The 12,437-nt window shown below is 46.9% G+C and overlaps 1 protein-coding gene across 1 annotated transcript in view; it reads right to left on the bottom strand.

The window, feature by feature from the left end:
• Window positions 1–12,437, bottom strand: part of LOC119954022 — a 163,331-nt gene that overhangs the window by 93,165 nt on the left and 57,729 nt on the right. The window contains exons 22-26 of the mRNA XM_038778798.1: window positions 9,205–9,330; window positions 8,775–8,954; window positions 7,847–8,071; window positions 6,228–6,354; window positions 2,031–2,230 (exon numbers count right to left, since the gene is read on the bottom strand). Coding sequence (XP_038634726.1) covers window positions 2,031–2,230; window positions 6,228–6,354; window positions 7,847–8,071; window positions 8,775–8,954; window positions 9,205–9,330 — 858 coding nt within the window. The remainder of the gene's footprint in view (window positions 1–2,030; window positions 2,231–6,227; window positions 6,355–7,846; window positions 8,072–8,774; window positions 8,955–9,204; window positions 9,331–12,437) is intronic.

Genomic DNA, 12,437 nt, shown 5'->3' with positions numbered 1-12,437 from the left:
AAGTCTCCGCGGGTAAAGAAGGCGATGTTGGAGAGGAACCGCAGCGAGGGAGGGCTGGCTTTGCCGAGTCTGGTCAATTATTACTGGGCGGCCAACATCGCTATGATAAGGAAGTGGATGGTGGGTACGGGGTCTATTTGGGAGCGGGTGGAGGCGGCTTCGTGCAGGGGCTCCAGTTTGGAAGCCCTGGTCACGGCTCCTCTACCGCTGCCGCCGGCCAAGTACACCACCAGCCCGGTAGTGGTGGCGACCCTGCGGATATGGGGCCAGTGGAGGAGGCATGTGGGGGAGATGGGGGCGTCTGTCTGGGCGCCAATCTGCGACAACCATCGGTTTGCCCCCGGCAGTATGGATGGGGGGTTCCGAGTATGGCGGCGAGCAGGGGCGGGAAGGGTGGGTGATATGTTCCTGGAAGGGAGCTTCGCGAGTTTGAGGAGCTTGGAGGAGAAATTTGGGGTGGTAAGGGGAAATGATTTTAGATACCTACAGTTGCGGGACTTTGTTCGTAGACAGGTCCCATCTTTCCCGCGCCTCCCGCCAATGGGGATCCTAGACAGAATAGTCTCTGGGAGGGATGAAGGGGAGGGTAGAGTCTCGGGTATTTATAAGGTGCTCATGAGGGAGGAAGGGTCCCAGACAGAGGAACTGAAACTTAAATGGGAGGAGGAGCTAGGCGGGGAAATGGAGGATGGGCTGTGGGCAGAGGCCCTGAGTAGGGTAAACTCGACCGCGACATGTGCTAGGCTCGGGCTGATCCAATTTAAGGTCGTTCACCGGGCCCATATGACGGTGGCTCGGATGAGCAAATTTTTCGGGATAGAGGACAAATGCGCTAGGTGTGCGGGAGGACCAGCGAACCATGTTCACATGTTTTGGGCATGCCCTGAGCTGAGGGGGTACTGGGAGGGATTTGCGGGGGTCATGTCCCAGGTGCTAAAAACAAGGGTGGTGATGAGCCCAGGGGTGGCAATTTTTGGGGTTTCGGAAGACCCGGGCGTCCAGGGGGAGAAAGAGGCCGATGTGCTGGCCTTTGCTTCCCTGATAGCCCGGCGACGAATACTATTGGCGTGGAGGGACTCAAAGCCCCCGAAGACGGAGTGGTGGCTAGCGGACATGTCGAGTTTCCTGGGGATGGAAAAAATCAAGTTCGCCTTGAGGGGTTCTGTGCAGGGGTTCACCCGGAGGTGGCAACCATTTATTGACTTCTTTGCGGGAGAGTGAGCGTCAGCAGGGGGGGGGGGGGGGTGGGGGGTTAGAGTAGAGTAGGAGGGAAAATATGGCGGGTAGTACCGATGGGAGGGGAGCGGGCTTGTGCAATATGTTACGGTGGAAGTATTGAAAGAACGTGGATGTTTGCACATTTTTGCCTTTTTTGCTTCCTTTCTGATGATGTCTGTAACTGTTTATAAAGCCAAAACCTACCTCAATAAAATTGTTTATTAAAAAAAAAAAAAAAAAAGATATTCTGGGCAGGTCGCAAAGACACCTGCCTGAAGCCACTAGGGTTCTTCATTCTAATGCAGATTGTGGTCTGATTAACATCTTAGGGCTTTGAATGTAACTTTAACAGAGGCCTGAGTGGAAATCTGATCCAATCAATCCCCAAAATGAGATAGCCAGCAGCGAGTCTGGGGCCCGAAGAGGCAGGATATTTTACTTTCCCTGGAGGTCTAGAAGTAGCAGCAATGAAGCCAAGGCCCCATCAGGAAGTTTTAGGCCTTCCCTGCCTCCAGCTCCCGCCCTTCACTTCAATGATCTTTCAACATCATCCTTCAACTTGCTTTCTTGTTGGCAGACTAAGCTTGAGCGACCGCAAGTTGTTTCTTGTTGACTGAACTCCCACTGAGAGGTTTGCTTCCAATTCTCGGTCATTCTGGGTCCGTAGATGAGGCCCATGAATTAAAATCACCTAGACCTCACGTTGCCAAGTCAGGATGGTGTGCCAATGAATTCTCCCATTCCCCTGTCCAAAATATGCTCCAAGTTAAAATAGGGGCTATAGAATCTCCAGTGGTCCTGATCTGACTTACCCGCTGGACAGTGGAAGGCAGCTGGGCAAGGATTACAGTGGAGTTCAGCAGCAGAACCTTTCCGATAGGTTCCGGCCTTACACATTAAACAGGCTTTCTCCAGACTATCCCTCAGCCCTGTCACATTGATGGGCATGTACCCTCCATCACAAGGCAGCATCGAAGAACTATTTGCAGGACAATAGTATGGGAACACGCATCTGCAACAAGAAGGTAATCATCTCACCAAATATTTGTTAGAGTTATTGGGTCTGACAGTTTGTGACAAACTTTGTTCTTAATTTACCGTAGGGGCATCCCTCCTTAAGCATCTTCCTAAATTCGGGGGGGGGTTATTGGAATAATGTGAAACCAAATAAAATTAAAAATGCCACGCTTACTCTGTAACGCTGACAAAGACATCACCGGTCTGTCAGGTAGGTGAACTAATTATCCACTATTGCCAGAGTTTGAGTGGCAACTTGTGAAAATGTACATGGAAGAACCTCACACATCCCAAACAGCATTAACTTTTGAAAAGATTATTTTTCTTCCCTTTTTTCTTAAATATGGCCTTCTTCACCTTGATCTTAATGGATGAAAATCAAAATGGCAGGTGAATGTTGCTTTAGTACATCAAGTATCAGTTCAATATTCTTGCATGCTAATCATTATCTTTGATCTCTTATGAGATGAAGAGTGTGCAAAGATGAAAGTTGTGAAATACATTTGCCTACACAATAGCCACTGTCCTCTAAGAGCAATTAACTGAGAAAGAGGTGTTTAGATATTTCACTGCAGAATGCAAGATTCTTTCATATTCCAATCTGGTAGTTGTAATGGCATAAACCAAAAATGTTATTTTTACTTCATACAGCTAATTCACCAGATCCAGTACAAGTGCTATACAAATCTAAACATTTCTACCTCCCTTCAGATCCAAATAACAGTCATATTCGACTCAAAGTTAATGTTTCTCTCTATATAGTTACTGCCAGAACTGCTGAGTTTTTCCAGCACTGCTTCTTTCAATTTCAGATTTCCAGCATCTATAGAATTTAAAATTATTTCATGGGATATTGGCATCGCTGGCTAGGCCCGCACTGTTACTGCCCATCCCTAATTATCTCTAAGAAGGTAGTGGTGAGTCACCTTCCTGAACCGCTGCAGTCCATGTGATGTGGGCAAACCCAAAATGCTATTAGGGAGCTCCAGTATTTTGACCCAATAATAGTGAAGCAAGGGCGATGGTGTGTGGCTTGGAGTGGAACTTGCAAGTGGTGGTGTTCCCATGTATCCGATGCCCAAGTCCTTCTATGTGGTAGGGGTTGTGGGTTTGGAAGGTGCTGCCGAAGAAGCCTTGGTGAGTTGCTGAGTGCAACTTGTAGATGGTACACACTGTCACTACTGATATTGGTAGTGGATGGATTGGATGTTGAGCTGGTGGATGGGGTGCGTATCAAACAGATTGCTTTGTCTTGGATAGTGTCAAGCTTCTGGAGTGTCGTTGGAGCTGCACCCATCCAGGCCAGTGGAGAATATTCAATTACACTCCTGATATGGGACTTGTACATGGTAAACATGTTTTGAGGTGGTAGGTGGTGAGTTACTGTTTACAGAATTCCCAGCCTCTGACCATCTCTTGTCGCCACAGTGTGGTTCAGTTTCTGATCAATGGTAACCCCCAGGATGTTGATAGTGGGGAAATTCAGTGAAGGTGATATCATTGTATGTCAAGGGGACATGGTTGGATTCTTTCCTATTGGAGATGGTCATTGCCTGGTATTAGGAGGTGGTCATTGCCTGGCATCTGTGTGGTGTGAATATTACTTGCTACTTACAAACTCAAGCCTGAATGTTGTTCAGATCTTGCTGCATATAGGTGTGGACTCCTTCAGTATTTGAGGAATTGTGAATGGTAAACATCAGCGAACGTCCCCACTTTATGTTGGAGTGAAGGCCATTGATGAAGCAGCTGAAAATGGTTAGGCCTAGGATACAATCCTGAGGAATTCCTGCAGTGATGTCATGGGACTGAGGTGATTTTGCTTTTACTTTGCTGTAGTTTTTATACTGCTCCATGCAATTCCACATTGATTTCTCTGTTAGAAAGCCTTTACCATCCTGAACATTAAAGAGGGGGCTGGTTTAGCTCACTTGACGAGACAGCTGGTTTGTGATGCAGAGCAAGGCCAGCAGCGCGGGTTCAATTCCCATAATGGCTGAGGTTAGTCATGAAGGCTCTGCCTTTTCAGCCTTGCCCCTCATCTCAGGTTAACTCACCACCAGGCAGTTCTCCCCCTCAAATGGGGAAAGCAACCTATGGTCATCTGGGGCTATGGCGACTTTACCTTACTGTCCTGAACTAACAATTTTGCACCATTTTTTCCTCACGGTATCGGGCCGGCCTGGAGGCAGGCGGACCAAGAAAATAGAGGGGGTGTGGGAGGAATCAATTTGTCCCAACTCTCTGATGCATCCCTGCCATTGGGGAGCGTTCCTCAGGACAACTTGCAAAGCAATCAGCTGCCTGCTGCATGGAAGAGGGATGCCAATTTACGTAGTTATGGCTCAAGTTAGGGAAATTTGAAGGTTCGCTGGCAGCTTTAGAGGTGAGGTGAATAGGCTGCCAGCTCAATGGTCTCCCAATGCTGAAACCACGGCAGAAATGACCACACACAGCCCAAACAATTTTCTTGGAATTCCTTTCTTCGTTAAGGGGCCTGCCACCTTCCTCGCTCCGAATTATATTTTTTACTGGCCTCCCTGCGCTCCCTAACCTGTGTCAGCAGTGCTCACCTCTCTCGTGGAGCTGCTGAGGCTACAGATTGGGCCGAAAGCATAGGGAGGGCCCTTAATTGGACAGCGAGTTAAGGTGGAGCTATTTAGAAGGCTGCCTTCAGGGAGATTGCGATGCTGGTTTCGGTGCCATCAAGTGCGGATTTGCGATTCCTATTTGGTCTTGAAGTCAGGTTCCCGAAGATCCACTCCAGGGTATCTGGGACTCAATTGAACAGATGTGTACCATCAGCGTTAACCAATCAGATTTGTCAGAAAAGTAGACCAATGGTAATGATAATGGACTAGTAATCTAGAGGCTGGACTAATGCTTTGGAAATGAGTTCAAATACCACCAAGGCAGTTGGGGGTAATTAATCAATCTGCAATTAAGTGCTAGCTTCATCAATAATGGTCATGACAAGAGGACGTCCCTTTTAATTTGTCCCTCAGTTTGTTTGAGTTACTTTAATTGGTTATTTAAGTTATTCAAAAACAAGAATAATGTTCCTAACACTACTAACTGTTGTCAAAATCAATCTGGTTCGCTAATGTCCTTAAGAGGGAGGAAACTGCCCTCCTTATGCAGTCTGGCCAACATGTGACGTCAGAGCTTGTGGTTGACTCTTCAATGCTCTCTAAAATGGAGCAGCAACCAGATGTTGCATAAAATCCCTACACCAAGCAACCTGCAGTGGTTCAAGAAGGCAGCTCACACCAGTCTTCTCAAGGGCATTCAGGGATTGGCAATAAATGCTGGTTTTGCCAGTGACGCCCAATCCCAAGAAGACATTTTTGGAAAAGGATGGAGAAATTAATATTGTGTGGAAGCATAAGTTGGAGTGAATGAATTCAATGGAAAATCAAGTAGAGAAAGAGAAATAGAGGGATTGAGAGAGAGAAAAAGACAGAAAGGAAACAAAAAGAATTGATCATTTTAAAACCTTCAACAATTAAAACCTGAAGGAATGAGGCTCCACATTTATGAAATAAAGGTTTTGGGGCTCGAGAAGGTATTTGTCATGAACCTAATTAAAAAGGCACTTAGATTGGAATGCAAGACCTGACTTTCCATGGAGAGTTTAGTCTGTACCTACTGAGCAAATACAGCAACTGCAGACTGGATTTTCTGCCCCCCCCCTCCCCCCCCCATGGCATGTTTTCTGGTGGCGAAGGCGGCTTGCCATTGGCTGCCGGTGGAATCTCTTGTTCGGAGGGCAGGAAAATCCCGCCCTCCACTTCTTTTCACACATTTTAATGGTGCAGCAGAAAGCAAGGTGCTGTTTTCGTGAAATTAATGGCAGAGATCGGCAACCCATCATCTCAAGTTGCTGTTTTATTGGCCCATAACTGAGAGTGAACACCATTAACCACTTTGTTATTTTGACAGGAAACTCTAGTCCAATATAATGGGAAGTAACGCTGCTGGTTAATACGTACAATTGCTCTGGGGTCATGTATGTGGGGGAACCTTGTGGACAGAAATAACCACCGGGGCAAACAGTTGCATTCCCTGTCATTGGACTGCAGTATGAACCTGGCCTGCATGGAACTTCAGCCACTGAACCTGGAACAAAAAACAGACTAGTTAAAATCATCTTCTCCCAGGATTTCAGCCGTAGTTCAAATATATAAGCTTCAAGATGCTCCAAAGGCCTTCACAGGATCATAGAATCCCTACACTGCAGAAGGAGGCCATTCGGCCCATTGTGTCTGCACCGACCCTCCGACGAGCACTTTACCTCGGCCCACGTTGTATCGCTGCAACATCACCTAACCTTTTGGACATTAAGGAACAATTTAGCATGGCCAATCCACCTAACTCACACATCTTTGGACTGTGGGAGGAAACCAAAGCACCCGGAGCAAACCCACGCAGACATGGGGAGAACGTGCAAACTCCACACAGTGACCCAAGGCTGGAATTGAACGCAGGTCCCTGGCGCTGTGAAGCACTGTGCCACCGTGCCACCTAGTCTATGAATTATTTTTGAAATGCAGTCACTGTTGTAACATAGGGCACGGCAAGGTCTCATAAAAAGCAGTGCAACAGTGACCAGCAATTTATATTAGTAATATTGGTTGGGGGATAAATATTGGCCAGAAGTAGTCCATTATGTTTCTTTAAATAGTGCTGTGGGATCTGTGGGAGAGAAATACAGACATATGGAAGGTTTATCATTTCTTCTAAAAGAGAGGCCTCCAAGAAGATGGCAATCTTGGCATATCGCATTTAAGTCTCAGCCTGCTTCAAGTGTTCTACTGTGCCAAATGACAGCTACTTGACCAAGGAGAAGGTAAGAGTTGAGCTTTTTTTCAACACCATCCAGCAACTAATACAATTCCCTGGGTTTTCACAAAGTCAATAGTGTTTATGAAATTCTAGCATTCATGACAATGTGGTACGTCTACAAGTAAAACAGGAGATTTATTTTACAAGTAAGTGTGGCGATACCACAATTTTTTTTTTTAAAAAGGTGCCAAAGGAGATTATACCCTGCAAATTCAAATGGTTACTTGTTCAACATTAAAATGTGATAGCTGAACGTATTGACTGCTAGCACTGTTTTCACCAAACAACGGCAGAAAATAGATTTGTCTATCACACTTGCTTTTTAAGTGGCGAGTCCATCAGTTTCAAAAAGAAAAACAAAACCCTAAAAATTGTAAAATTAAAGTCCATTTACCCGTGTGGTTTTTTTTGAGACTCGAGATGTTGCCATTCATTTCCAGAGTCTCAAAGGATTTGCACCATTCGCAAATATCAGAATCAAAATCCAATTTTGCAGCTTGTTGAATGGAGAATTTGACCAAAAAAAGTCAGCAGACCTTGTGGCAAATCTTGGCCTTGAATTCTATTTGTTCACTTTTCAAAGAGGTCGGGCAAATTCTTTTCTCGCATTCTCCAGTTTGATATCAGCAATTGGAGAATTGTATGCATGTTTGCGAAAAGTAATGGAAGAAAGACCGAGTGATTCCTACATGCAATGCTTTTGTGTACTGAGATGCTGCAGTAGAACCATGCAAGGAACTTAGTCTGGATTTGATTTTAATCTTACCTGCAGGGCACTCGTATCCAGCTCGGCAAGACACTCCAATGATGTTTGGTTGACCAGTTTCTCTTGGATCAGGGCAGTAGTAACCAGGTGGGCATGGCTGACAGTCTTTATAAAAGGCAGCACCAGCCTGGTTTCCTAACGTTCCACCAGGGCAGAATGCAAGGCCTCCTTTCCCAGGGCACCAGTACCCCAAAGGGCAAAGGTCATTTTCATAGGTGGATGATCCTAGTAAACAGTCACAGTAATTACTGCACTATCATTTTTGACCACCGCATAAAGAGGCAGAATTATTTAAACTCTCAAGGTCATCAAGGAAAACCATGAATAAAAATGAGCACAATGTCAACGATTTCTAAAAATAACTCGAGTGAATAGACGATTAAAGTGGACGTTTTAGTGCATTATAGCAAAAATAAATATTGCATAACACCCAAATGCTATGAAGGGTTGTGTGTCTGTATTTAACCGATGGCTTTAAGTTATAGGTTGAAGACTGAAATTTTGAAATATGAATAGTGAATGTGAGAAACAGTTCCTTAATCGTGGACAGAATAGTCCTCGCATCCCATGTTCATTCCCATGCAACCTCCTGTTCCCATATTAAACATGTCCAACGGTTTTCCCCCAGCAGTCTTTTGCCCCCCCCCCCCCCCCCCCCCCCAACCAGGTGTTCCACGCGATAAAATAAGGTAACGAGGAGAGCCTGAGAAACACTGAAAAATACCTTTTGGCTTTATTGAACTGTATTTACAGACTTTCGCCCTTACAGTTTTTCCATTGCTTCTAAAAGTTAAAAATGTCAGTCCTTTGTCAAAGCAAGAGGAAAATAAATTCATTTTAACTATCACTTATCGGAAACGTTCGTTTTTCAGACGCTAATTTTAATTTACTGTCTGGTCAGAAGTTTAGGCAAGAAGCGGGATTGTACCTGTCTCCTTGCAGTGGTATCCTGGAGGGCAGGGCTGGCACGCTGCCTGACTGGCTGCTCCACTGGCATTGGAGTATGTGTAGATAGGGCACTTCTGTGGGCCAGCAGGGAACTGAAAGGGGGCCTGGATAACTCCATCACAAAAATACCCCGCAGGGCAATGATAAAGAATAGGATCACCTGAATTTTGACAAATATTTACTTTAACAAACTGCGGAAGAGACTTGAAACATATTGTGAAATTATTGATTACTGACATCAGCAGTAAACGTTTCATCAAGTTCACAGCTATCAGCAGAATTTAAAACTGCATCTCACAAAGGATATTGTACTGGACCAAGGCTTAAAACAATGTTAATTTATTAACATGTAAAACTTCATATCACATATTGCACAAGTTATTTTTGACCCAATCAATTCAAACCAATACCTTCTTTACACAAGTGCCCAGGTGGGCAAGGTTGGCATTCCTCTAGCTGCCTACCACCAGACAGTAGTCTAATTGTGTTCGCCGGGCAGGCTATGGCTGCTTCAGTCCCCTTGGGACAATAGAAACCTGGAGAAGAAAATCTGATGATTATATTCAAAGGGGATATCCACTGCAATGAGGCAGGTACAATTCTAGTTCCTACCCAATTTAGTCAGGTCCCACATTTCTCAAGAGCCTTTCTCCCAAAACTCCGAGAGGATGAATTTCCAGAAAGGATTCTCCCACCCACTCTACCCACTGCCCTAATAGCAGCAGAACCGCGAGAGCTCCAGCAAAATGGCGCTCATGGTATTTTTAAAAAAAATAAACATTTGAGGTATTTTTTGGTATTATAACACAATAAGCAATGTACATGAAACTACAAACAGAGTGAAAAAGCTGTCTCCCTCCCTTACAGGTCCCACCTTTATTAACCCCCTACTCTAAGCTAAACTAACCCCCCACTTCTGCTGACGATTAATTTTCCGCGAAGAAGTCGACCAACGGTTGTCACCTCCGGGTGAACCCCAACAGTGACCCTCTCAAGGCGAGCTTCATTTTCTCCACACAGAGAAAGCTAGCCATGTCCGATAGCCAGGTCTCCGACATCAGGGGGTTTTGAGTCCCTCCAAGCTAATAGTATCCTTCTCCGGGCTACCAGGGAAGCAAAGGCCAGAATGTCTGTCTCTTTCTCCTCCTGGATTCCCGGGTCTTCAGACACCCTGAAAATCACCACCTCTGGACTCAGCGCCATCCTTGTTTTTAAACACTGTGGACATGACATCTGCAAACCCCTGCCAAAATTCCCTAAGCAATGGACATGTCCAGAACACGTGGACATGGTTCACTTGTACTCGCGCACATTTTGCACACCTGTCTTCCACCCCAAAGAATCTGCTCATCTGGGCCACTGTCATGTAAGCCCGGTGAACGACCTTAAATTGTATCAGGGTTGAGCCTGGCACATGTTGTGGACGCGTTGACTCTTCTCAACGTGTCCGCCCATAGTCCATCCTCTATCTCTCCTCCCACTTGCACTTCAGCTCCTCCGTCTGTATCTTCTCTGATCCCATAAGTTCCTCGTAAATGACCGAGACGCTCCCTTCTCCTACCCACCCTTTGGAAACTACCCTGTGCTGAATTCCCCTTAGTGGTAAGAGCGGGAAGGGTGAAACCTACTTATGTAGGAAGTCCTGCACCTGCAGATAGCTGAGTTTGTTTCCTCTCGCCAACCCAAAACTTCTCCTCCAGTGCCCTCGTACTCAGAAAGCTCCCCTCTATAAACATATCCCCCATCCTCTCAATCCCTGCTCTCCGCCATATCCGGAAGCTCCCCATCCATACTTCCCGGGGCAAACCGGTGATTATTACAGACCAATGCTCCCTCTGCTCCCACATGTCTCCTCCATTGCCCCCAGACTCTCAGGGCCGCCACCACCATGGAGCTGGTGGAGCACTGTGCCGGCGGGAACGGCAGAGGCGCAGTTACCAACACTCCAAAACTGGTGCCCTTGCATGAAGCCGCCTCCATACGCTCCCATGCCGACCCCTCCCCCACCACCCACTTCCTGATCATGGCTATATTCGCCACCCAGTAATAGTTACTAAAATTTGGCAGCGGCAGCCCGCCCTATCCTCGACTCCGCTCAAGCATGACCTTCCTTACCCATGGGGTCTTGCCCGCCCAAACAAATCCAGAGATAACTTTGTTGACCCATTTAAAAAAGGACCGTGGAAAAAGATGGGGAGACATTGAAACACGAACAGGAATCTCGGGAGGACCGTCAACTTCGCCGTCTGCACCCTCCCAGTTAATGACAACGGGAGCGCGTCCCATCTCCGAAAATCATCCTTCATTTTGTCTACTAGCTGGGGCAGATTTAATTTATGCAGCCGGTCCCATTCCCTCGCCACTGAATGCCTAGGCACCTACTAATCTAAATGGCAGCTCCCCCAATCGCCTCTCCTGGACCGCAAACATCTCACTTTTCCCCAAATTTAGCTAATACCCTGAAAACGGACCAAATTTCCCTAGAATCCTCATGATTTCTTCCATCCCCTCTAATGGGTCCGATACATACAGAAGCAGGTCGTCTGCATAGAGCGAGACTCTGTGCTCCACCCCACCCCCCAGCCCCTTGAGGCTCTCAGGGCAATTGCCAATGGCTCTATAGCTAGCATGAACAACAGTGGGGAGAGGGGGCATCCTTGTCTCATCCCCCGGTGCAGTCTAAAATAGTCCGATGTTGTCCTATTTGTCCGTACACTTGCCACAGGAGCCTGATACAGCAATCTGACCCAGTCAATAAAGCCCCGCCCAAATCCGAACCGTCCCAGTACCTCCCACAGATGATCGCATTCTATCTGATCAAAAGACTTTTCTGCATCCATTGCGATCATTACCTCCACCTCCCTACCTTCCGGGGGCATGATGATCAGATTTAACAACCTTCTTACATTGACCACCAACTGCCTACCCTAAACAAACCCCGTCTGGTCCTCCCCAATAACGTCCGGAACACAATCCTTAATCCTGGAGGACAAAATTGTGGCCAGCAGTTTGGCATCCAAATTCAACAGGGAGATCGGCCTGTAGGACCCACACAGCTCCTGGTTCTTGTTCCGCTTCAGAATCAGTGAAATTGTGGCCTGTGACATCGTCGGAGGAAGCACCCCTCTTTCCCTTGCTTCATTGAACATCCTCATCAACACCGGCACCAATATCCCAGAGAACCTTTTATAAAACTCCATTGGGTACCTGTCCAGCCCCGGGGCTTTACCCGCCTGTATGGGACAGACCCTTCACTATCTCTTCCAACCAGATCAGGTCCCCCAGCCCTTCTACCAGCTCCCCGTCCATCTTTGGGAAATTCAGCCCCCCCCTCCCCCAAGAAGTGCCTCATCCCCTCCGGCCCCGTTGGGGGTTCCGACCTATGCAGCCTTCTGTAGAAATCCGTAAACGCCTTATTCACCCCTGCTGAATCTCCAACCAGGCTCCCATCTCCGTCATTTACTTTCCTTATCTCCCTGGCTGCCTCCCTCTTTCTAAGCTGCTGTGCAAGCATTCTGCTGGCCTTCTCTCCATACTCATAGATCGCCCCCCTCGCCTTTCTCAGCTGCTCCACCGCCCTCTCTGTGGTTAACAAGCCGAACTCCACCTGCAGTCTCCGCCGTTCCCTTAAAAGCTCTGACCC

This window comes from Scyliorhinus canicula, chromosome 19 (genome assembly GCF_902713615.1).
Source record: "Scyliorhinus canicula chromosome 19, sScyCan1.1, whole genome shotgun sequence".
Lineage (NCBI taxonomy): Eukaryota > Metazoa > Chordata > Chondrichthyes > Carcharhiniformes > Scyliorhinidae > Scyliorhinus > Scyliorhinus canicula.
This window is presented reverse-complemented; position numbering and strand designations above follow the sequence as displayed.